Source organism: Episyrphus balteatus, chromosome 1, assembly GCF_945859705.1.
Source record: "Episyrphus balteatus chromosome 1, idEpiBalt1.1, whole genome shotgun sequence".
In the NCBI taxonomy this organism is placed as follows: Eukaryota; Metazoa; Arthropoda; class Insecta; order Diptera; family Syrphidae; genus Episyrphus; species Episyrphus balteatus.
In genome coordinates, this window is record NC_079134.1 from 96,939,175 (window position 1) to 96,965,208 (window position 26,034).

The window sequence follows — 26,034 nt, forward strand, 5'->3', positions numbered from 1 at the left end:
AATCTTAATTCAAGAGTTACATGCGATTTTGTCTTGGAACACGATACATGTGTCCAAAGGTATACAAATAGCTGTGTTCCTTTGGCCTTAAGTATCTACTGCTAAGTACATTTGGTTGTAAACAACTCCATTTCTTCTATAGAAAAAATAGCCGTTTTTTATTATCACTTGATCCATATAGATCATTAATTAAAATGTATTACAACAGCTACATGAGATCTTGCTTTTCATCAGGATCACGAATCGTGATCTTGCTTTTCATCAGGATCACGAATCGCGATCTTGCAAGATCTCATGTAGTTGTTGTAATACATTTTAATTAATGATCTATATGGATCAAGTGATAATAAAAAACGGCTATTTTTTCTATAGAAGAAATGGAGTTGTTTACAACCAAAAGTACTTAGCAGTAGATACTTATACTACGTTTCCACCTACTCTAAATCCGAGATTTAGCTAAGTAGATTTAGCATAAATCTCGAGTTTTGTTCTAAATCTCGGATTGAAAGAAGGTGAAAATATTAGATTTAGGTTAGCTGAAGCCAAATCTGAGATTTAGCGAAGTAGATTTAAAATAAATCTCGAGATTTATTCTAAATCTACTTAGCTAAATCTCGGATTTAGCGTAGGTGGAAACATAGTATTAAGGCCAAAGGAACACAGCTATTTGTATACCTTTGGACACATGTATCGTGTTCCAAGACAAAATCGCATGTAACTCTTGAATTAAGATTCACCAAATTATGAATTATGTACCAAAATGCTTGTGGTCTTTTTCTGAATAAATGTTCCAAATTTCAGAATTTGGTGAATCATACTTTTGAAGTAATCATCTGCGGAAGTTCAAAAATGTTCCAAGACGCACGCGAAAAAAAGAAAATCGCATGTAACTCTTGAATTAAGATTCACCAAATTATGAATTTTGTACCAAAATGCTTGTGGTCTTTTTCTGAATAAATGTTCCAAATTTCAGAATTTGGTGAATCATACTTTTGAAGTAATCATCTGCGGAAGTTCAAAAATGTTCCAAGACAGATCAGTGTCCAAGACTCATGCGAAAAAAAAAACAAAATCTTTCTTGTGAGTAACTTCCACTGAATGTTAGTTCTGGGCTAGTGAAGATGTAAACAAACTTTTTTTGTATTATAAAATAGCATTTTTGTTGTAACTCGCATTGGAAATTTTCAAATCAAAGTGTATCTTCCCTTCAAGCAAACAGGTCCGACCTCGGTCCGAATCCGCTCCGCCTGAGGCGGAGCTGAGTCCGACTACGGATCAGAAACTGGTCCGAAGGCGGCTCAAATTAGTATGGAAATTATAATCACCGCGAAGTCGATTGCACATGTATTGGTGTGGTGAAAATCTCCATTCCGAGAAAACGGAGGCGAAGGCGGACCAGAGTCGGAGCAGCGAAAACCTACCAGAAAGAGGAATAAAAAAGGGATGACGTTTCGCATTTGCGACCAAAAAAAGAACAAGATTTATTTTTTTTTTCACTGAAACTGTTTTATTTTTTAATTTTATTTTAGCAAACGAAATTTTCACAATAAATACAATATAAAATACAATACATTTTTTTTTCATTTTATTTCATTTGATGCTGCTGCTGTTGTTGGTGTTTTTTTTTTAGATACCCAATCGCATGTTTCACCTTCTGGATTTTTCTTCATCATTAGAGCCATCTACAACACAAGCAGAAACAACACTTTAATCCAAACACTTTGAGCGATATATACAACATACCTTTTTTGTTTTCCATATTGTTTATAAATTTAATATAATTGTTTATAGTTAATAATCTAACATTATACAAACAACGACACGAGACACGACGCGACCAAACACTTCAACAAAAAATAACAAAATGACGCTTTGGTTCTTGTTGGCCTTGTCTTTCTTTTCCTTTTCTCATTTTCCACCACGATTCTCGTTCGACTTTTGTGTTCATACACAAAAAGTTGCAAGTGTGTGAGTGCAACCCCGATTTTCGCGGTCTGAGGTCGGAGTTTCTTTGTTGAACTCAGTTTTCTTGCTTGAAGGGTTGTAAATGAAAAACGTCACCTGAACGCATTGTCATAGTATACATTTATATTAAGTGCGTTCAATGTGAAAAAATCTGAATTTAGGTTCAGTTTTGGTGTGTTGAACTCTGCCATTCTCATTCGTGAGGTTTGTGTCCATGATTAACAAATGCTTTTTTTACGTTACATCACGTTTGTTAATTTTTCTATTTTAGTTATTAGCCGTTTTATATTATCCCACTTGATCCATATAGATCATTAATTAACACGTATTACAACAAATAAATGAGATCTTGAGATCACGAATCTTGATCCTGATGAAAAGCAAGATCACGATTCGTGATCCTGATGAAAAGCAAGATTTCGATTCGTGATCGTGATGAAAAGCAAGATCTCATGTAGTTGTTGTAGTACGTGTTAATTAATGATCTATATGAATCAAGTGGGATAATAAAAAACGCCTATTATTTAATAAACTATGATTCACCAAATTATGAAACTGATGAAATACGATTCACTAAATTGACACTGAATTATGGAGAAATTTTTTTTGAATTTCATGACCAAGTGCTGCTAACTTTACGCCTTACGTAATTTGTTAATAACTTTTAAACTATGATTCACCAAATTGTAAAATTGATTCACTAAATTTCACCTAATTCTCACCTAATTATTTGCATAAAAATTTTTGAAAATCCCCACTAAGTGCTGCTAAGTTGATGGCGGTCACTTTTAGTTATTTCAAAATGTTTTCAACTTTGTTTATTGTTAAAACACACGCGCACTCTTTATTTTATTCGCGAAATTATCTGATTCGCACAAATAAATAAGTTTTATTCCACTTTTCTGACACCAATGTAATGTTTTATTCCGGGTTCAAAATAAAACTTATTTTTGTTTATTTAATTTCCACTTATCTTTCCGTTCAAATAAGAACACACTTTATTTCAACTCAATTAACTTTTATTATTCGCTCAAAGAAACACACTTTTAAATCACTTTATTTACTACTAACAATTTCCAACACTTTATTTCACTTTGTACTGCACTCTTTCACTTTATAAATCAAACTGTATCCGGTCGGTGTCTACGTTGCCCTTTTATACCGGAATCTCGAGACATGAGAACGTCCTCGAAGGCTCTCGTCCCTGCCTCTCGAAACTTCCTTTCCAGGAAGGGCACTTCATACTTCCAGTCTAGTGGGATATTTTTAGATGTGTTCAGTGGGATATTTTTAGATGTGTTCAGTGGGATATTTTCTTAATTACTAAAGGTCCGTTCACATTTCTACCTTGGCAGTAGTAGGTAGTGTGTTCAGACTTTTATCTTAAAAGTAGTTCACTAATTCATCGTTACAATATCTTGAAATTTTTTCAGGACTGAATTTATGTGTTTTATGTTGGAGTGCCCATATTTTCAAAACAAAGGCTGTAAAGAAGAAAAAGAAAGGCGACACGGTGCATGAAAAGAATAGAAGTTATCTGTCGGTCAGTGCGGTGTCATAAAAAAGTGACAAGTAGGACAAAAATAACTCTTTGACCTGGAAAGCGGAACATGTTCATTGTTTAGCCAGTGTATAGTTTATGATCCTAATTAGTAGGAAAACCCATCTTTTCAGTCACTTGACGAGACATGGTACCGGAAGAAGCAAAACATTCGCGAACGCACAAACAGCAGGTATCTGTGTCAACAAGTGGATTTTGTAAAGGGTTGTTAATCGGCTAGACAAATATATGACGCAATTGTGTGGTTGGTTTGGATTATTGTAGGTATATACTTCTGATATTTGCAATTTCGCATGTGGATGAGTGAAAATTGAAAAGTGTAAGACGAGACATGGCGCCGGAAGAAGCAAAACATTCGCGCAGGCACAAACAGCAGGTATATGTGTCAACAAGTGGATTTTGTAAAGGGTTTTGTTAATGGGTTACACACAAATATGATGCAACTGTGTGGTTGGTTTGGATTATTGTATATACTTTTGATATTTGCAATTTTGCATGTGGACGAGCAAAAATAGAAAGTGTAAGAAAAGGAAACAAATCCTTTCCAGTGGTCATTTCTCGACTATTTTTTTTTTACTGAATATTTGATAGTATTTATTCGATAGTTTATTCGATAGTTTTTATTCGATAGTTTATTCGATAGTTTTTTATTCGATAGTTTTATTCGATAGTTTTTATTCGAATGAATGAATGAACTATTCGATAGTTCAAATCATTCAGTTACTAACTATCGATAGTTCAAATCATTCGATAGTTCCCATCACTAATTTGCATGTATTTGGAAATTTTCGTACGTCAACGTACGCACTCTTCCGACTATTATAAGTTGTGTTCACCGAGGATTTTTCTAGATCAGAACAGGACAGGACAGCACATTTTCGTGAGAAACGTCAGAACAAGTTAGAACAGTCATTTAAACGTCAGTTGTCAAAATAAAAAAAAAAAACAAACACATTGTAAATTATATGATTTTTTTGTTTATCTTTTCTCGTTAATTTTTTCTATTTTTTTGTGTTTTAACTGCGAAAAATATAATAAAAAAGTGTTTTTAGTTTTTAAATATTCGCACAATTAAATCAAAACAAAAACAAAAAATGACATCTTTGATTTTGACACTTCTCACGAATCTGTTCTAACCTGATCTGACTCAAAATCAAGAACAGAAAATCCTGTTCTAAACTGTTCTAGTTTTGTCAATGAACAGCAAACTAGAACAGTTCAGCACAGAAAAAATCTCAATGAACAACAAAAAGCTGTACTTTTCTGCCTAGAACAGTCCAGCACAGCGTCAGTGAACAGAGCTATAGTTGGGCCTTAACTATTGTTAAAAAAGAACGCACCTCTGTGCTAAATTCGGAATTTCGCTCATCTGTCAGTACCAAAAGAACAAAAGAAAATAGAAAAAAATATCTCCTAAACTGGGTGAAGATCAAAACAAACCAAATTTTTCAAGGACGCGCGCAATTTTAAAGAACTGTTGTTTGTAAAAAAAAACTCATACAAATCGATTTCAAGTGTTTTTTTGGTAGTAACGTTCTACTATAACTTAATTTAGTGTCTAAAAATCGAAAAAATTACGGAATTTAAAATATATTTCTATGCTGTATTTTTTGCTTTTTTGTTTTGTTGGTTTGTTTTTGCTGGTTTGTTTTGACTTTCGCCGAGTTTAAAACGTCAAAATGGTAACTGTAAATAGAAAGAGAAGACAAGGACAAATGTTCGAACCAGAGATACCCAAAAGAGATGAGAAACTTCTGACGTCATACGGGTTTGCCTACAAGCTGCTTTAGACATTTTTGGATAAGTATGCGTGAAAACACGCATACTTAGCCAGAAATGTCTATTCACCACTGTGGGAAGTAAAAAAGCCGTTTTTTTTAAAATTAGCAGTTATTTTGAAAAAAATATGAAAAATTCAGAAAATGGGGAAGAATCAGAAAACGAAGTTCAGAAAATGGAAATGTGTGTTCCATTGGGTTTATCTGAAATACTGCGCACTTTAGAAATAATTAAAACATTTAAATGCATCAAAAATATTTATCTATAGAGTGTACGGCATCAAATTGACGAAGAAAAAAATATTCAAAACTTTATTATTTTGACTTTGACGTAATAACCGATGGTATTATTTCGTTAACATGTTCGCTGCTAATTTGGGAGAATTGAAATTTTTTCTTTTCGCTTGAACTGCGTACTAGGCTTTAATTACATTGACCTAAAAAGTGAAAAAGTACAAAAGTAAAAATTTTCAAACAGATTTTGTAATGATTTCCCTAAATGGAAAAGCTACCAAATTGATGCAGAAAGCATATTTTTTGGCCTCAAAAACAATTTGTACCTACACTCTTTTTTACAAATAACGAATTGCGCTAGGGAAAAAATATTTTCACTATTTTACTTTTGCAAAAAGTGGTCAATGTAGTTAGGGCTTTAGTTGTTATTTTGTTGCGAGGCAAGAGGAGCGGAGGAGGTGTAGTTAGGTCGGTAAGGTAGGAAATAGGATGAGGTAGGAAATTAGAAAAGGAAGTGTTTGGAAAGGAACGGAAGGAATGCTAAGTTCCGGAGGACGTGGCCTGCTTGCGATGCACGGCATAAGCTCGCCGGATGGGGGGGATCTTGCCCCCGAAACTTAACCTCACCTGCAAACAAAAACATAAATCAGGCCGAGAACAAAAATCGAAAAAAAAAACCGTTTTTGAAAGATGTGACAGCAGACGGACTATCATCATCTCAAGGGCACTGCGGATGTTGGTGCAGTGTGGCCTATACCCTCCCAACCATGGAAATCCGCGGCCATGTTTGGATTCCCCCAAGATGGTGGATGATCGGTTTCAGATCATACCACCCTTACTCAGCTACCATTGGCATCCCTGAAAAACTTCTTCAAAATTCAGAGTTTTGGATTTTCCAAAACAAGAAAACATTCACGATTTTCATTTAAATTATTCGGCGTTTGAAGTTGTTTTTATTCAATAACTTTAAATAAGAATATTACATGAACATTTTACAGGTAATGTATTTTGGAAATTAAAATTAACCAACAAAAAAAATCAAATCAAAAGCAATGTGACCTTGGTCAGTTTCCCACCGGGCAAAAGAAATAAAGTGTAACACCCTTTTTGATGCTTAATCAAATTATAAAGGAAAGCGCTAACTCGTAGTCCCTACCTGCATCGAGCTCGTTGGAGGTGGATAGTTATCAGAGTAGTAACAAAAATAACCGATTGGAACGCGACTAGAACACGGAGGAAACAACCTATATCACTTACAGAAATCATTAATTCAAAATTTAGATATATTTAAAGGGAAGAAAAAAAAAATTAAACAACATTTTAGCAAAAGTAAACTTCAATGCCGTTATAATGGACAAAACACACATTTAACAATTTTTAACATAAATAGTATCTTCAAAATTTTGTTTCTTAATTTACGTAGGTATTCATATATATATTTATATATAAACGCAGATTTGTCTTCGTTACTAGTTAGATTACTTTTGTTTCTTATACACTGGATTAATTTTTGCCACACACCGCCGTCTGGCTTACAGAATACTTTCAATGCCTTTTACTAAGACACCCTGATAGCTCGCGTTCAACTCTTCATAGTTGGGGTTCTTTAAGGCAGGTCGGGATTTCGTTTCTTTTGGGCTTCACCATAATCGAATCAATAACGTGTTATCCCCTTATTCTGACATTTATTGAAAATTTTCTTGGATCTGTGGCTGAAACATTGGTGGGCTTTTCCAGCATGATGTTTAACGGTGTGGCGGTCCCAGTACTTCACAGGTAACCGGGACCGCCTTTCACAGTCATTGAGAATTGGGATATTCTATAATAGTTTAAATTAAACACTACTCTTTCACCACAAACAAACCGAAACTCACCCAGTATTTAATCCATCATTTATTTGAAAATCCTTCCCTCTGTCTGAACTTCACAAAAAAAACGCAACAAAGATCACTAAAAAAAAATTACCACTTACATTCATTGAATCAAATTAAAAACAAAAGCACAACTCACAATCTTTAAATCTCTTTTTATTTTTCTACATCAGGAACATGGTTATTCCTCGATGTTGTAACCTGAACGGTCACCTTTGGTTTTCACTTGTCAAATGACATTTCAATTCTCCTCGACAAAGGAGATAACCATAAACAAAAAATACCAAGACTGGAAACTCGGCGGTCAACTGACGTTTGCCTACAAGCTGCGAGGTGTGGTGAATGTCGTGAACCTATCGTTGTGTTCGTGTCAAATGTGTGGTGAATGTCGTGAATCTATAAATGTGTGCGTGTTAACGTCATTTACCAACGTGGTGGCTTTCACATATATTCACAGACAGCACTGTACACAAAAGGGTTTCGGGGGGAAAGACGTACGAAAGTTTCCAGTCTTGGTATTTTTTGTTTATGGAGATAACCAAGTTATCCACCCCCACCATGACTCTCATTTATTTTTCCATTCTTCCTCACACACGCTAAGCATCATCCGATCTAATATCCGCTATCTAGTTGTTCTTTTCGGTAATCAATGTGTGTGTGTGGAATTCCCCTACTCATACTTATATTTGTGGAGATTCTTTTCAATTTAAGCTTCTTATATCTACCATAGAACAGAAACTACCACCCACAATTCATTCGGATGAATTATACAATATGAAGTTGAGCATCCTTATCGTTATGTTATCTGTGGCACAAATAGTAAAGTCAAATGTCAAACCAGATGCAGTAAACAACAACCACTGTCTCAATTAAATGTTTATTTATCATTATTTGAAAGTAAATCCCGCTACAACTTCTACCATTCTCAGCTATCTCAAACCAACATCCATCTATGCCCAGCATCCTCCATCACACCAACTATAAAAAAAACGGCAAAATAGTTCGTATTGTTCTTGTTTTTCCTTCTACAGGCAGTCGCAGGTTGCCGCACACGTAACAAAATTCGCTATTTTGTTGGATACATTCCAACAAAAGAGTGAAAAATATAATTACTTCTGGAAACCTGCATTAACTTACTGACAAAATAAGTGACCTATCTAGTGGGGAGCAACCCACACTTAAAGCCGGGCCAAATTGGAAGTCTCATAGGGTCTTCTTACCGCCCTGAAGATGTTCCTACGTGCGATCGTTGTAGGGCCTATGTAATTGATCTTACGCTACCTTTTCAGAGAAATTGATAGAAGACTAGGAATAAATAAGGATGCCCTATGCAGTCAATATCACTTTTGGCTAATCATAATCGAAGATTTAAATAAAGTTATATGGTAAATATCAGTTTCTAAGAAATACCTACTTAGTCTATTAAAAATATCACAGTTTCATAATCTAAATCTAAAATATCACAGTTGGTTATAAAAGCAAAGGAAAATAAAGTTACAAATCTAATAAAGATCTGGTTTTGGTACGAGTGAATATCGAATTCATTGTTGGTAAGGTGGGTTTGTTGGATAGAAGTGGCATGCATCGGATACTGATTAAGGGGTTAGTATTTTGATTTGAAATTTAGTCCAGATGTTAACATATTACACGACATACTATTTATGTATTTCCAGTTTTTGTACCAAAGTACCACTTAACCAATTTCATTTTAACGACCAGATTGCTGGGCTTTCAAATAATGGAAAGATTACACCGACTTTAGACTTTATTATTACTAGGGATTTAGATCGGATGAGTCCTCGAATGTGCGAGGAGGATCCAGTTTAAAAGGAGTTCTAAGGAAACTACGTAAGCTGGCTTATAAGTGCATGTTTGGTTATAACTCGTGAAGTTCCTCTGATTCAAAAGTTCAATTTGGTCTTGTTGGTGAATAAAAAGAATGCGGATTCAAATAACCCAAAAATCTAATGACGAAAATCGGGGAGTAAGTGGGAAACAGGGAACCTCTAAGGCTTTACTTCATACATTTGAACTGTTTAGGTTCTTCAAAAGGGAAGCAATTTAACTAACGAAACAAATACAAAATAAGTACGTGGCGATATGCATATGGAACTAAGATTTTGAGGTGGTTATGCAACAAGAAAAAAAATATGAAAAATTAACTGAATGAAACGTAATGCATTAAAAGCAATTTGATTTATGACGAAAAAAAAATAAATACAACAATAAACCTAGACAGTAAAATCTGTCTTGCAAAAAAAATTATTATTTACCTTATATTTATTTATATCTAATTAAACCGTTTTTTTTTTTTCAAACAAAAATTTATAAAGATTAAGTAAACCAAAAAGTTGGTTTAGCGTAGTAAATACCATATTTATTCTAATATAGACTAAGGATTAACCAAAAAAAATTAACAAATCTTATAAAATTTAATCTGAGCCAATTTTATTATAGAGCTAAATCATAAAGAAAGGAAGCAAATTTGGATAAAGTTCAATAGAAAAAACTTTAGTCCGCAAAGCTGGTTTGGTCTAGAACTAATTTGTAAACAAAAAACATACCTAAATAACAAAAAAAATAAAAAATATCGAAAAATAATAAATCTTTAACTGTAAAAAAAAGTAACAACTGAATAGCTATAATGAGCATACAACAACAAATGTAGTTACCCTTTTTTAATAGACCCAACAAAAAACAAATAATGAAACAAAAAAATCGAATTTAAATAATATGGAAAAAAATTCGTCAATTTCGAATACGTATATAAACCACGAGATTCAAAAAAATAACAGAAAACTGTATATAGGTACGTGTTATTAAAAAAAACGAATAAGACATGTTTAAATTCCAAAATCAAGAACTTGAAATTATTGAATATTGAAAAAAACTATTTTTTTTTTCAAAATGTATCTTGAATATCAAATTCAATAATCGAAACAAAAAAAGTACATATATGTAGGTAAATAATACATTGAAAAATATTCAAATGAACCAAAAAAAATAAATAATGAAATGAACTTAAGAATATGAACAAAATAAATTAGGTATGTATTTTCAAAAATTAATTTGAACAAAGAAAAAATATAATTAAATATCCTATTAACTCGAACAGAGTAATTCGTTTGTTTAACGATTAAATTTTTTTTTTCACCAAATCTTCGAAAAAACCGAAGGGAAACGAATTGTACCTGCAACATAAACTTTACGAAAATAAATTCCTAGAATTGACATATCGAAAACTTAAAGTAATTTTTCTGTAGAAAAACTCTTAAATCCTATAACACGAATTCTTTTCAGGAAATTTATTTATTTATTTTTTTTTAACTTGTACAAGGTCAGTATTTTAAGCTATGTACAAAAAAAAATGTGCATTAAACATAACCAAAATAAACGAATTTTAAAACTTAAACTTCAACCTATCTACCTGGAACAAGCAAAAACGATTTATCAAAAACTTGACTTTCAAAGAATAATCAATCAAAAACTTAAATATCTTTTCCCAATTCTACCAGGAAAATTTGAAAACGACTTTTTTTCAAAAAAAAGGTAAATTTCACTTGGCAGAAGAAAGACTTAAGTACTTTTCATAAATAAAGGTTTTAATTTCTTTTTCCAAAAACAACTTTAACTATTAAGAAAAAAATTTCAACAAATAAACGAAAATTAAACTTAACTCTTAAGTAACTTAAAACAAGAACGAAATCATAGAAAACTTTAAGTATCAAAAGTTTCCAAAACTGACTACCTATCTCAAAAAAAAATATCCAAGTTTTTTTTTTTTTCAATAAAAACAGCCAGACTTCAAAGATTGGTACCTGACTCAAACCCCTTTAAACTGGAATATTTTAAGTTTCTTTTATCGAAAGCCAATTAAACCATTCCAAAAAAATTTTCAACAAAAGAACAAAATAAAGAAAACACAAACAAAATAAATCTAAACAATGGAAAACCAAACCAATATTTTTCGAAACTCTTTCCGAAGATATTTGTTCTTTGTGTGTGTTTTTTTTTTTTTATGTAAACGTATTTATATTTATGAAGGTATTTAAGTTTTTTTTTTTGTTATTTAAATTTACTATATTTTAGAAATATATGAGTAAATTTAACAGATAATCAATAATTAAAATTTTATCGTTTAACACTGTTTAACTTTACTTATCAACGATATAATTAATTAAATTCAGAAAATAAGTAACTTTGAAAGATTTAAGTATTACGATTTTGTTTCATATTTTTAAGCACAGGGTGCTTCAGGTAGCTTTGTAAGAGGGATGGTACGATCCTACTTACGACATCACTAAAAAAAGACTTCAGACAGACGAACTAAACTCCCTTGAGATGACAATAATATTGGACCAGAAATCTATAAAACACTAACAAATCACATTACAAAGTTTTCCTAATCGTTCCCGCAATCCTAGACTGTCTCAAGGACCTTGTCTAGAAGACATGAAAGGACTAGTAAAACTCGACAAACAACGTTGAAAGGATGAAGTCAGACTAAAATTCAAAACAATCATCACTTTCAAGTAGGAATTCACAAGACTATAGGATAAGAAAATTAAAAATAGAAATTGAAAAGTGAAAATTTATAAGGATAGGATTAGGGAAAAACGATACCAAATACGTTATCTGTTGCTACTGCAAGTTCATGAAAAACAACGTCGCGATACACCTAGGTACATCTCTGGGATCTTCCTGGTGCAGACTTACGTGTTTTCAGAGACTATGCAGCAACAAGAGATAAACGCAAACAAACACTAACCGCAGTCACTGTGAATTTTCAAGTACTCGTCGCGATACACCTAGGTATGTCTCTGGGACTTTCCTGGTGCAGACTTACGAGACTTAAAAATTCACAGTAAGTTTGGTTGAAACTGCACTACATAAAAAAACTGAAACTAAGACTACAAAAATCTAAGACAAGTGCCTTAGACGTTGGGCGCCATTTTGTTGCGAGGCAAGAGGAGCGGAGGAGGTGTAGTTAGGTCGGTAAGGTAGGAAATAGGATGAGGTAGGAAATTAGAAAAGGAAGTGTTTGGAAAGGAACGGAAGGAATGCTAAGTTCCGGAGGACGTGGCCTGCTTGCGATGCACGGCATAAGCTCGCCGGATGGGGGGGATCTTGCCCCCGAAACTTAACCTCACCTGCAAACAAAAACATAAATCAGGCCGAGAACAAAAATCGAAAAAAAAACCGTTTTTGAAAGATGTGACAGCAGACGGACTATCATCATCTCAAGGGCACTGCGGATGTTGGTGCAGTGTGGCCTATACCCTCCCAACCATGGAAATCCGCGGCCATGTTTGGATTCCCCCAAGATGGTGGATGATCGGTTTCAGATCATACCACCCTTACTCAGCTACCATTGGCATCCCTGAAAAACTTCTTCAAAATTCAGAGTTTTGGATTTTCCAAAACAAGAAAACATTCACGATTTTCATTTAAATTATTCGGCGTTTGAAGTTGTTTTTATTCAATAACTTTAAATAAGAATATTACATGAACATTTTACAGGTAATGTATTTTGGAAATTAAAATTAACCAACAAAAAAAATCAAATCAAAAGCAATGTGACCTTGGTCAGTTTCCCACCGGGCAAAAGAAATAAAGTGTAACACCCTTTTTGATGCTTAATCAAATTATAAAGGAAAGCGCTAACTCGTAGTCCCTACCTGCATCGAGCTCGTTGGAGGTGGATAGTTATCAGAGTAGTAACAAAAATAACCGATTGGAACGCGACTAGAACACGGAGGAAACAACCTATATCACTTACAGAAATCATTAATTCAAAATTTAGATATATTTAAAGGGAAGAAAAAAAAAATTAAACAACATTTTAGCAAAAGTAAACTTCAATGCCGTTATAATGGACAAAACACACATTTAACAATTTTTAACATAAATAGTATCTTCAAAATTTTGTTTCTTAATTTACGTAGGTATTCATATATATATTTATATATAAACGCAGATTTGTCTTCGTTACTAGTTAGATTACTTTTGTTTCTTATACACTGGATTAATTTTTGCCACACACCGCCGTCTGGCTTACAGAATACTTTCAATGCCTTTTACTAAGACACCCTGATAGCTCGCGTTCAACTCTTCATAGTTGGGGTTCTTTAAGGCAGGTCGGGATTTCGTTTCTTTTGGGCTTCACCATAATCGAATCAATAACGTGTTATCCCCTTATTCTGACATTTATTGAAAATTTTCTTGGATCTGTGGCTGAAACATTGGTGGGCTTTTCCAGCATGATGTTTAACGGTGTGGCGGTCCCAGTACTTCACAGGTAACCGGGACCGCCTTTCACAGTCATTGAGAATTGGGATATTCTATAATAGTTTAAATTAAACACTACTCTTTCACCACAAACAAACCGAAACTCACCCAGTATTTAATCCATCATTTATTTGAAAATCCTTCCCTCTGTCTGAACTTCACAAAAAAAACGCAACAAAGATCACTAAAAAAAAATTACCACTTACATTCATTGAATCAAATTAAAAACAAAAGCACAACTCACAATCTTTAAATCTCTTTTTATTTTTCTACATCAGGAACATGGTTATTCCTCGATGTTGTAACCTGAACGGTCACCTTTGGTTTTCACTTGTCAAATGACATTTCAATTCTCCTCGACAAAGGAGATAACCATAAACAAAAAATACCAAGACTGGAAACTCGGCGGTCAACTGACGTTTGCCTACAAGCTGCGAGGTGTGGTGAATGTCGTGAACCTATCGTTGTGTTCGTGTCAAATGTGTGGTGAATGTCGTGAATCTATAAATGTGTGCGTGTTAACGTCATTTACCAACGTGGTGGCTTTCACATATATTCACAGACAGCACTGTACACAAAAGGGTTTCGGGGGGAAAGACGTACGAAAGTTTCCAGTCTTGGTATTTTTTGTTTATGGAGATAACCAAGTTATCCACCCCCACCATGACTCTCATTTATTTTTCCATTCTTCCTCACACACGCTAAGCATCATCCGATCTAATATCCGCTATCTAGTTGTTCTTTTCGGTAATCAATGTGTGTGTGTGGAATTCCCCTACTCATACTTATATTTGTGGAGATTCTTTTCAATTTAAGCTTCTTATATCTACCATAGAACAGAAACTACCACCCACAATTCATTCGGATGAATTATACAATATGAAGTTGAGCATCCTTATCGTTATGTTATCTGTGGCACAAATAGTAAAGTCAAATGTCAAACCAGATGCAGTAAACAACAACCACTGTCTCAATTAAATGTTTATTTATCATTATTTGAAAGTAAATCCCGCTACAACTTCTACCATTCTCAGCTATCTCAAACCAACATCCATCTATGCCCAGCATCCTCCATCACACCAACTATAAAAAAAACGGCAAAATAGTTCGTATTGTTCTTGTTTTTCCTTCTACAGGCAGTCGCAGGTTGCCGCACACGTAACAAAATTCGCTATTTTGTTGGATACATTCCAACAAAAGAGTGAAAAATATAATTACTTCTGGAAACCTGCATTAACTTACTGACAAAATAAGTGACCTATCTAGTGGGGAGCAACCCACACTTAAAGCCGGGCCAAATTGGAAGTCTCATAGGGTCTTCTTACCGCCCTGAAGATGTTCCTACGTGCGATCGTTGTAGGGCCTATGTAATTGATCTTACGCTACCTTTTCAGAGAAATTGATAGAAGACTAGGAATAAATAAGGATGCCCTATGCAGTCAATATCACTTTTGGCTAATCATAATCGAAGATTTAAATAAAGTTATATGGTAAATATCAGTTTCTAAGAAATACCTACTTAGTCTATTAAAAATATCACAGTTTCATAATCTAAATCTAAAATATCACAGTTGGTTATAAAAGCAAAGGAAAATAAAGTTACAAATCTAATAAAGATCTGGTTTTGGTACGAGTGAATATCGAATTCATTGTTGGTAAGGTGGGTTTGTTGGATAGAAGTGGCATGCATCGGATACTGATTAAGGGGTTAGTATTTTGATTTGAAATTTAGTCCAGATGTTAACATATTACACGACATACTATTTATGTATTTCCAGTTTTTGTACCAAAGTACCACTTAACCAATTTCATTTTAACGACCAGATTGCTGGGCTTTCAAATAATGGAAAGATTACACCGACTTTAGACTTTATTATTACTAGGGATTTAGATCGGATGAGTCCTCGAATGTGCGAGGAGGATCCAGTTTAAAAGGAGTTCTAAGGAAACTACGTAAGCTGGCTTATAAGTGCATGTTTGGTTATAACTCGTGAAGTTCCTCTGATTCAAAAGTTCAATTTGGTCTTGTTGGTGAATAAAAAGAATGCGGATTCAAATAACCCAAAAATCTAATGACGAAAATCGGGGAGTAAGTGGGAAACAGGGAACCTCTAAGGCTTTACTTCATGCATTTGAACTGTTTAGGTTCTTCAAAAGGGAAGCAATTTAACTAACGAAACAAATACAAAATAAGTACGTGGCGATATGCATATGGAACTAAGATTTTGAGGTGGTTATGCAACAAGAAAAAAAATATGAAAAATTAACTGAATGAAACGTAATGCATTAAAAGCAATTTGATTTATGACGAAAAAAAAATAAATACAACAATAAACCTAGACAGTAAAATCTGTCTTGCAAAAAAAATTATTATTTACCTTATATTTATTTATATCTAATTAAACCGTTTTTTTTTTTTCAAACAAAAATTTATAAAGATTAAGTAAACCAAAAAGTTGGTTTAGCGTAGTAAATACCATATTTATTCTAATATAGACTAAGGATTAACCAAAAAAAATTAACAAATCTTATAAAATTTAATCTGAGCCAATTTTATTATAGAGCTAAATCATAAAGAAAGGAAGCAAATTTGGATAAAGTTCAATAGAAAAAACTTTAGTCCGCAAAGCTGGTTTGGTCTAGAACTAATTTGTAAACAAAAAACATACCTAAATAACAAAAAAAATAAAAAATATCGAAAAATAATAAATCTTTAACTGTAAAAAAAAGTAACAACTGAATAGCTATAATGAGCATACAACAACAAATGTAGTTACCCTTTTTTAATAGACCCAACAAAAAACAAATAATGAAACAAAAAAATCGAATTTAAATAATATGGAAAAAAATTCGTCAATTTCGAATACGTATATAAACCACGAGATTCAAAAAAATAACAGAAAACTGTATATAGGTACGTGTTATTAAAAAAAACGAATAAGACATGTTTAAATTCCAAAATCAAGAACTTGAAATTATTGAATATTGAAAAAAACTATTTTTTTTTTCAAAATGTATCTTGAATATCAAATTCAATAATCGAAACAAAAAAAGTACATATATGTAGGTAAATAATACATTGAAAAATATTCAAATGAACCAAAAAAAATAAATAATGAAATGAACTTAAGAATATGAACAAAATAAATTAGGTATGTATTTTCAAAAATTAATTTGAACAAAGAAAAAATATAATTAAATATCCTATTAACTCGAACAGAGTAATTCGTTTGTTTAACGATTAAATTTTTTTTTTCACCAAATCTTCGAAAAAACCGAAGGGAAACGAATTGTACCTGCAACATAAACTTTACGAAAATAAATTCCTAGAATTGACATATCGAAAACTTAAAGTAATTTTTCTGTAGAAAAACTCTTAAATCCTATAACACGAATTCTTTTCAGGAAATTTATTTATTTATTTTTTTTTAACTTGTACAAGGTCAGTATTTTAAGCTATGTACAAAAAAAAATGTGCATTAAACATAACCAAAATAAACGAATTTTAAAACTTAAACTTCAACCTATCTACCTGGAACAAGCAAAAACGATTTATCAAAAACTTGACTTTCAAAGAATAATCAATCAAAAACTTAAATATCTTTTCCCAATTCTACCAGGAAAATTTGAAAACGACTTTTTTTCAAAAAAAAGGTAAATTTCACTTGGCAGAAGAAAGACTTAAGTACTTTTCATAAATAAAGGTTTTAATTTCTTTTTCCAAAAACAACTTTAACTATTAAGAAAAAAATTTCAACAAATAAACGAAAATTAAACTTAACTCTTAAGTAACTTAAAACAAGAACGAAATCATAGAAAACTTTAAGTATCAAAAGTTTCCAAAACTGACTACCTATCTCAAAAAAAAATATCCAAGTTTTTTTTTTTTTCAATAAAAACAGCCAGACTTCAAAGATTGGTACCTGACTCAAACCCCTTTAAACTGGAATATTTTAAGTTTCTTTTATCGAAAGCCAATTAAACCATTCCAAAAAAATTTTCAACAAAAGAACAAAATAAAGAAAAAAAAAAAACAAACAAAATAAATCTAAACAATGGAAAACCAAACCAATATTTTTCGAAACTCTTTCCGAAGATATTTGTTCTTTGTGTGTGTTTTTTTTTTTTTATGTAAACGTATTTATATTTATGAAGGTATTTAAGTTTTTTTTTTTTGTTATTTAAATTTACTATATTTTAGAAATATATGAGTAAATTTAACAGATAATCAATAATTAAAATTTTATCGTTTAACACTGTTTAACTTTACTTATCAACGATATAATTAATTAAATTCAGAAAATAAGTAACTTTGAAAGATTTAAGTATTACGATTTTGTTTCATATTTTTAAGCACAGGGTGCTTCAGGTAGCTTTGTAAGAGGGATGGTACGATCCTACTTACGACATCACTAAAAAAAGACTTCAGACAGACGAACTAAACTCCCTTGAGATGACAATAATATTGGACCAGAAATCTATAAAACACTAACAAATCACATTACAAAGTTTTCCTAATCGTTCCCGCAATCCTAGACTGTCTCAAGGACCTTGTCTAGAAGACATGAAAGGACTAGTAAAACTCGACAAACAACGTTGAAAGGATGAAGTCAGACTAAAATTCAAAACAATCATCACTTTCAAGTAGGAATTCACAAGACTATAGGATAAGAAAATTAAAAATAGAAATTGAAAAGTGAAAATTTATAAGGATAGGATTAGGGAAAAACGATACCAAATACGTTATCTGTTGCTACTGCAAGTTCATGAAAAACAACGTCGCGATACACCTAGGTACATCTCTGGGATCTTCCTGGTGCAGACTTACGTGTTTTCAGAGACTATGCAGCAACAAGAGATAAACGCAAACAAACACTAACCGCAGTCACTGTGAATTTTCAAGTACTCGTCGCGATACACCTAGGTATGTCTCTGGGACTTTCCTGGTGCAGACTTACGAGACTTAAAAATTCACAGTAAGTTTGGTTGAAACTGCACTACATAAAAAAACTGAAACTAAGACTACAAAAATCTAAGACAAGTGCCTTAGACGTTGGGCGCCATTTTGTTGCGAGGCAAGAGGAGCGGAGGAGGTGTAGTTAGGTCGGTAAGGTAGGAAATAGGATGAGGTAGGAAATTAGAAAAGGAAGTGTTTGGAAAGGAACGGAAGGAATGCTAAGTTCCGGAGGACGTGGCCTGCTTGCGATGCACGGCATAAGCTCGCCGGATGGGGGGGATCTTGCCCCCGAAACTTAACCTCACCTGCAAACAAAAACATAAATCAGGCCGAGAACAAAAATCGAAAAAAAAACCGTTTTTGAAAGATGTGACAGCAGACGGACTATCATCATCTCAAGGGCACTGCGGATGTTGGTGCAGTGTGGCCTATACCCTCCCAACCATGGAAATCCGCGGCCATGTTTGGATTCCCCCAAGATGGTGGATGATCGGTTTCAGATCATACCACCCTTACTCAGCTACCATTGGCATCCCTGAAAAACTTCTTCAAAATTCAGAGTTTTGGATTTTCCAAAACAAGAAAACATTCACGATTTTCATTTAAATTATTCGGCGTTTGAAGTTGTTTTTATTCAATAACTTTAAATAAGAATATTACATGAACATTTTACAGGTAATGTATTTTGGAAATTAAAATTAACCAACAAAAAAAATCAAATCAAAAGCAATGTGACCTTGGTCAGTTTCCCACCGGGCAAAAGAAATAAAGTGTAACACCCTTTTTGATGCTTAATCAAATTATAAAGGAAAGCGCTAACTCGTAGTCCCTACCTGCATCGAGCTCGTTGGAGGTGGATAGTTATCAGAGTAGTAACAAAAATAACCGATTGGAACGCGACTAGAACACGGAGGAAACAACCTATATCACTTACAGAAATCATTAATTCAAAATTTAGATATATTTAAAGGGAAGAAAAAAAAAATTAAACAACATTTTAGCAAAAGTAAACTTCAATGCCGTTATAATGGACAAAACACACATTTAACAATTTTTAACATAAATAGTATCTTCAAAATTTTGTTTCTTAATTTACGTAGGTATTTATATATATATTTATATATAAACGCAGATTTGTCTTCGTTACTAGTTAGATTACTTTTGTTTCTTATACACTGGATTAATTTTTGCCACACACCGCCGTCTGGCTTACAGAATACTTTCAATGCCTTTTACTAAGACACCCTGATAGCTCGCGTTCAACTCTTCATAGTTGGGGTTCTTTAAGGCAGGTCGGGATTTCGTTTCTTTTGGGCTTCACCATAATCGAATCAATAACGTGTTATCCCCTTATTCTGACATTTATTGAAAATTTTCTTGGATCTGTGGCTGAAACATTGGTGGGCTTTTCCAGCATGATGTTTAACGGTGTGGCGGTCCCAGTACTTCACAGGTAACCGGGACCGCCTTTCACAGTCATTGAGAATTGGGATATTCTATAATAGTTTAAATTAAACACTACTCTTTCACCACAAACAAACCGAAACTCACCCAGTATTTAATCCATCATTTATTTGAAAATCCTTCCCTCTGTCTGAACTTCACAAAAAAAACGCAACAAAGATCACTAAAAAAAAATTACCACTTACATTCATTGAATCAAATTAAAAACAAAAGCACAACTCACAATCTTTAAATCTCTTTTTATTTTTCTACATCAGGAACATGGTTATTCCTCGATGTTGTAACCTGAACGGTCACCTTTGGTTTTCACTTGTCAAATGACATTTCAATTCTCCTCGACAAAGGAGATAACCAAGTTATCCACCCCCACCATGACTCTCATTTATTTTTCCATTCTTCCTCACACACGCTAAGCATCATCCGATCTAATATCCGCTATCTAGTTGTTCTTTTCGGTAATCAATGTGTGTGTGTGGAATTCCCCTACTCATACTTATATTTGTGGAGATTCTTTTCAATTTAAGCTTCTTATATCTACCATAGAACAGAAACTACCACCCACAATTCATTCGGATGAATTATACAATATGAAGTTGAGCATCCTTATCGTTATGTTATCTGTGGCACAAATAGTAAAGTCAAATGTCAAACCAGATGCAGTAAACAACAACCACTGTCTCAATTAAATGTTTATTTATCATTATTTGAAAGTAAATCCCGCTACAACTTCTACCATTCTCAGCTATCTCAAACCAACATCCATCTATGCCCAGCATCCTCCATCACACCAACTATAAAAAAAACGGCAAAATAGTTCGTATTGTTCTTGTTTTTCCTTCTACAGGCAGTCGCAGGTTGCCGCACACGTAACAATTTGCATTTGCAAAATTGAAAAAAAAAATCATTAATTTTACATATTTACTTTGGAAAACACGAACTCACATATTCTTAGCTACATTTTAAGACCATAATCATTAACATTAGTTTTGTCGTTCTTGTGTTATAAGCGTTTGAAGGTAGCCATATTGAATTTTTTTTCGATTTTTCTAAAAATCAAAGGTGGAAACTTTTTTATTTTTATTTCCAACTTTTCGAAAAAAAACTTTGCTAATTTTATGTATATAATCAGGATCCATTTTAGATTTTTATCTGAAAAGTGCATTGCGTAATTATATTAACATTTCAATTCAACCATGTCAAACAAATTTTTGAATATATTTTTCTATGAGAACTTTTTTCAAACCCCATTTTCTCCGCTTTTTTTTTGTTAATATTTTTAGATATTTCTGTATAAAATACCTATAACACAACAAATAAAGTACCTTGGGACTACTGTTTTTATCGAGAGAAAGTAAAATCAATCAAGCGGATTTTTCAAAAATCTATACAGATAAAGTTTTTGTTGTATTGAACAGGTAAATTGTTTTGATTTTAAATATCCCGATGTCGTTTTTTTGCACAAAATCTATATATAAACAAAAAACACACCTATTTATTGTGTAATGTAAAAGTTGTATGATGTTATCCGACCCTTAGCTTAAACTTCGTGTGTCTACACCCTTACATCAGAATTTTCCAAACGCACCCTTTGAAAAATTTTACAGCTATTTTATTCGAGGTGAATTCAAATTTGTTATGTCAAAAAAAAACAAAATCCAAAACAAATGTTTAGTTTGTAGATTTATATTTGGTAATGCAGACTATTTTGGTCAATTGATTTTAAATGCAAATCTTTTTTAAAGGGTAAAAGATGAAATAAAGTTATTATTTTATTTGCATTTAAAATCAATTGACCAAAATAGTCTGCATTACCACATAAAAATCACATAAAATGCCGCATTTTGCAATTGAATCGATTGTCATCCCTCCATACTCGATTAGCGACAAACCAAGTGTAAGTACGAAGATTAAGAAGTCTTGACATGATTAAAATAAAATATCTTGTAGGACGCTGGAATCTCAGAAGCATTTGCTTGAAAACTGTGGAGTATATTGCTACGAATTTATTAAATTTTTAAAGTTCAAGTGACCTCAACTCCAAAGCGTTTTGTTTTTTGGTTATTGCTAGGAATTTATTTTCAACAAACCCACGCAAGTGTTGGATCAACTTCTTGAGACGAAATCGATGAGTTTTATTTTGGTTTTATTTAAAAAAAAGTGAACTCATGGGTTTCTCTTTTTATTATAGATGAAGAAAATAAGAGAGAGTGATGTCCAAACGCATGGAATGGCAAACAACCTTGTCTTATTTGGGTAAAGACGAATATGATGATTTCGAGGCATTAGACAATCAAGAAAAGCCGGAACTTTTCATCAATCAAAACAGTCTTCCAGAACAGATATATTTATGACATTTTGCCTCCATTCGCGCACTCGTACTATGCTGTTGCACAATCACTGAAAGTTTTGTACAAAAATTCAATGTTGGAAAGTGAATTTATTAAATTAAATTTATTAGTATAAAAAGTATTTAACAACAACAATAATAAACTGTTGATGATGATGTTCTAACAAATAGCGCCTTTTACGTTCGTCCTTAATATTTTTTTTTATTTTCGCCCAGAGGATTTTTAAAATCATCTTCAAGTTCTTTGTTTTGTTGAGACAGACGGATAATGTTTTCTTGCATTCAAGAATTTTATTTGTCGATTCATGGGAAGATCAAGGGCTGCAAGTAGACGTATATTCCCTAGATCTAGCTTCAGTGCGCTTTTCTAAAATATAATTTTTTTTTGAATGAGAAATCAAGTCCTTTACTTGGTTGGATATTGATACTTACTTGAGCATTGTTTGTTAATTGTTCAGATAGACTGCTGTCCCCAGAATCACATTTTCTGATAATGATTTATCGATATCTTGACTTGTATTTAGATTCTTCGCGACCAACTATAGTTGTGTGTTTTCCTCGAGGAGTTTTTTCTTACCAATTAGTTAATTTATTTCGTAAATCAACTTTTCTTATCAAAAATTTTAATTTCAGAGAAAAAAAAATAGAGCTGTCAAAACAAAAGAAACTCAACTCGTTCTTCACCTCATCACTTTGTTGTTGCTTTTCACATTTATTCACAGACACGGTTCAAATTACAAAAACAATTTTAGGAAAATGGGTTTTGGGGGGTAAAACGTACGAAAGTTTCCCATCTCCTTTGTGTATCTCTGGTTCGAACTTCCCTATTCCGAATTGGGCCAAACGTCAGTGTGGAAGAAAACAAAAACAAAAAAAAAAACTTTTGACATTTCAATTTTGAGGAAAAGTGGCATATATGTATATGCTTGTGTATGTATGTGTTTATGTATTATGCATGTATGTTTGTTTTCCTCAGAATTGCTTTAATTTGATTGGTTGGTTTTTTCTTGTATTGTACTTTTTTAATAAACTTAACAGTTATGATAGAAAGGAAAAAGACAAAGACAGATTGCTTAAAAGCCCAATTAGTGCACGCGCTACAAAAAGTGAAAAGGCTCGGGGTAAACAATTTCTTCATCTAATATTTGCTTAAAAAAAACTTACTGCATAATTGCATACAAGCACATAATAAAATAAAAACTAGGACAACAAACAAACAAACTTCATATTGACATAAACATCTCGCGTCAGCTGCCTCTGGAAGTATTAAACACTGTTTCAATCAGCTTCAATACGTTCAAAATTTTGCCGAATTTTCACAAAAATGGCTGGACCCAATGAAAGGAAGTTCTTATATTTGAAAGATATACCAAACCTCTGTCAAAATCATTGCAAAATGAAGGATCCTCTTCGTGTTGAGAAAATCATCAATGAATTTATAGTTGGAGGTGTGAATCGCTTGCAAGTTGTCTCAGACTTCGATTATACAATTACAAAACAAAGAACGGAAGATGGATCGCAAGTGTTGAGTAGCTTTGGCATTTTAAATGCATGTAAATCTCTTCCAACATCTTTTGTAGAGGAATCTGGTAAATTGTATCACAAATATCGTCCCATTGAAATTGATCCCCACATACCAGTTGAAGAAAAAGTTAAATATATGGTAGAATGGTGGAGGAAAACTGGAGATCTATTAGTGTAAGTTAACTCTAATTTTTCTTTTTTTATTTCGATATGACAGAAAACCTATTATGACTTGCGAATCGCTTGGAAAACTTGCCGAATAAAAGCTATTGGAGTTCTAATTAGCGATTCGGTGTTGATGTTGGTACATTATTTCTTCTATTTTGTCTGCATTACGAGGTGAACCTCGTAGTGGAGTGCTGAAAAGCATAAAACATCGTAAAATCTTGGAACCCAGTTAAAGTCAATGAGTCTGTAGAGCGAGTGTTAAACATTATCAGAAGCTCAAATAAAAAAGGTAAAAAAAATTTGACAGTTCTCGCTTACAATTAACTGAAAAATGACAGGCGGAAGGGAGAACAAAATGTTTATTATTTCAGTCAAGTAAGGCAAAAAAAGGGGTGAATGAATGAATGCTAATAGAATTTGTTTTTGCTCAATATCTTTGTTTTGGCATTCCATAACTTACCTCAAAAGTCTAAAAAAATCTGAGTTCAAGTTTGCAACTGTTATTATATAATAATTATAATATTGGTTGACAGATGAAAAAGGTATATATGTATAATTTTTTCTAGAGAAGTCGCTTTGATTTTACATTCTTTGGAATCAGCTTAAAAAAAAAATACTTTGAAATCATGTACCATATGTGTAGGTGTGCCGTTTCTGTTATTCTATTATAAATCATAAAAGATATAAAAATAAAAGATCTTTTATAATTGGTATTCAGGAGTTATGAAACTTCGAAAAGGAAAATCTGCTATAAATAAAGCAAACAGAACTTAAATCTTTTATCATCTGTCAAATTGATTGCTTTAACCGTTTATAGTCCAAGAGCTAGTGGCACATTTGACTAAGGTAGCTCTTGTAAGGCTGAAAATTCGTACAGTGGTAGTTTTTAGCATGCTTAGTAATAAAATCTTGGTATGGCAGGCCTCAGCGGTGCACATCATATATATATATGACCTTGAAAGTGTAATTTTCAACTTTTTTTTGCCCAAAATTTGACATTGAAATCGATTATTTCAAAAAGTATTCATTAAAATAACTTGATTTAAAAACTAATATAAAGTGTAATATTCTGCCTTTTGAAAAATGTATCACTCATAACTGTAGGTGTTGCCGTCGTTTTTAAATAATTTTTTTTTTATTTTGAGTTACTTTTTTAGAAAATTGCCCCTCCCTCCTAAACGGGAGGAGATAGACCCCCCTTCGCGTAGTAAAAAATGCTTGTATTTAACTCTTCTACAAAAATCCGTTGCTAATTTTCCTCGCCTTAGTTATCGTAATTTTCCCAAAAAATATAAATGCAAAAATAAAAATTTGAACCAAAAATGGTTTTCTAAGGCGGAGAAAATTAGTAACGGATTCTTGTAGAAGAGTTGAATACAAGCATTTTTTACTATGGGAAGGGGGGTCTATCTCCCCCCGTTTAAGAGGGAGGGGCGATTTTATAAAAAAGTAACTCAAAATAAAAAAAAATTATTTAAACACGACGGCAACACCTACAGTTATGAGTGATACATTTTTCAAAAGGCAGAATATTACACTTTATATTAGTTTTTAAATCAAGTTATTTTAATGAATACTTTTTGAAATAATCGATTTCAAAGTCAAATTTTGGGCAAAAAAAGTTGAAAATTACACTTTCAAGGTCATATATATATATGATGTGCACCGCTGAGGCCTGCCAGACCAAGATTTTCTTACTAAGCATGCTAAAAACTACCATTGTACGAATTTTCAGCCTTACAAGAGCTACCTTAGTCAAATGTGCCACTAGCTCTCCTACTATTAGAAGATATTCGTATCCAAACCAATGCCCACTGATTTCAATAGTTTTCTTATGACCCGTATGCATTGTGATTTTGATACGAATATCTTCTCCT

General features: G+C 32.7%; 1 protein-coding gene and 5 long non-coding RNA genes across 6 annotated transcripts in view; 3 read left to right on the top strand and 3 right to left on the bottom strand.

Moving 5' to 3' along the window:
- Positions 1-6,456: 6,456 nt before the first annotated feature.
- On the bottom strand, positions 6,457-7,671 carry LOC129906470 (uncharacterized). The gene is made up of 3 exons (XR_008770795.1): positions 7,549-7,671; positions 7,413-7,488; positions 6,457-7,357 (listed from the first exon to the last, which is right to left on the bottom strand). It is a non-coding gene; the product is annotated as an uncharacterized LOC129906470 (long non-coding RNA).
- Positions 7,672-7,947: 276 nt separating this feature from the next.
- Positions 7,948-10,216, top strand: LOC129906472 (uncharacterized). The gene is made up of 3 exons (XR_008770796.1): positions 7,948-8,794; positions 8,876-9,011; positions 9,083-10,216. It is a non-coding gene; the product is annotated as an uncharacterized LOC129906472 (long non-coding RNA).
- Positions 10,217-12,849: 2,633 nt separating this feature from the next.
- On the bottom strand, positions 12,850-14,064 carry LOC129906469 (uncharacterized). The gene is made up of 3 exons (XR_008770794.1): positions 13,942-14,064; positions 13,806-13,881; positions 12,850-13,750 (listed from the first exon to the last, which is right to left on the bottom strand). It is a non-coding gene; the product is annotated as an uncharacterized LOC129906469 (long non-coding RNA).
- A 276-nt stretch (positions 14,065-14,340) lies between these two features.
- LOC129906473 (uncharacterized) lies at positions 14,341-16,609 on the top strand. Its single transcript, XR_008770797.1, has 3 exons — positions 14,341-15,187; positions 15,269-15,404; positions 15,476-16,609. It is a non-coding gene; the product is annotated as an uncharacterized LOC129906473 (long non-coding RNA).
- Positions 16,610-19,249: 2,640 nt separating this feature from the next.
- On the bottom strand, positions 19,250-20,918 carry LOC129906468 (uncharacterized). Its single transcript, XR_008770793.1, has 3 exons — positions 20,342-20,918; positions 20,206-20,281; positions 19,250-20,150 (listed from the first exon to the last, which is right to left on the bottom strand). It is a non-coding gene; the product is annotated as an uncharacterized LOC129906468 (long non-coding RNA).
- A 2,602-nt stretch (positions 20,919-23,520) lies between these two features.
- LOC129906466 (7-methylguanosine phosphate-specific 5'-nucleotidase) overlaps positions 23,521-26,034 on the top strand; it is a 74,675-nt gene continuing 72,161 nt past the window's right edge. Inside the window, exon 1 of the mRNA XM_055982254.1 lies at positions 23,521-24,163. Coding sequence (XP_055838229.1) covers positions 23,790-24,163 — 374 coding nt within the window. The 5' untranslated portion in view covers positions 23,521-23,789. The remainder of the gene's footprint in view (positions 24,164-26,034) is intronic.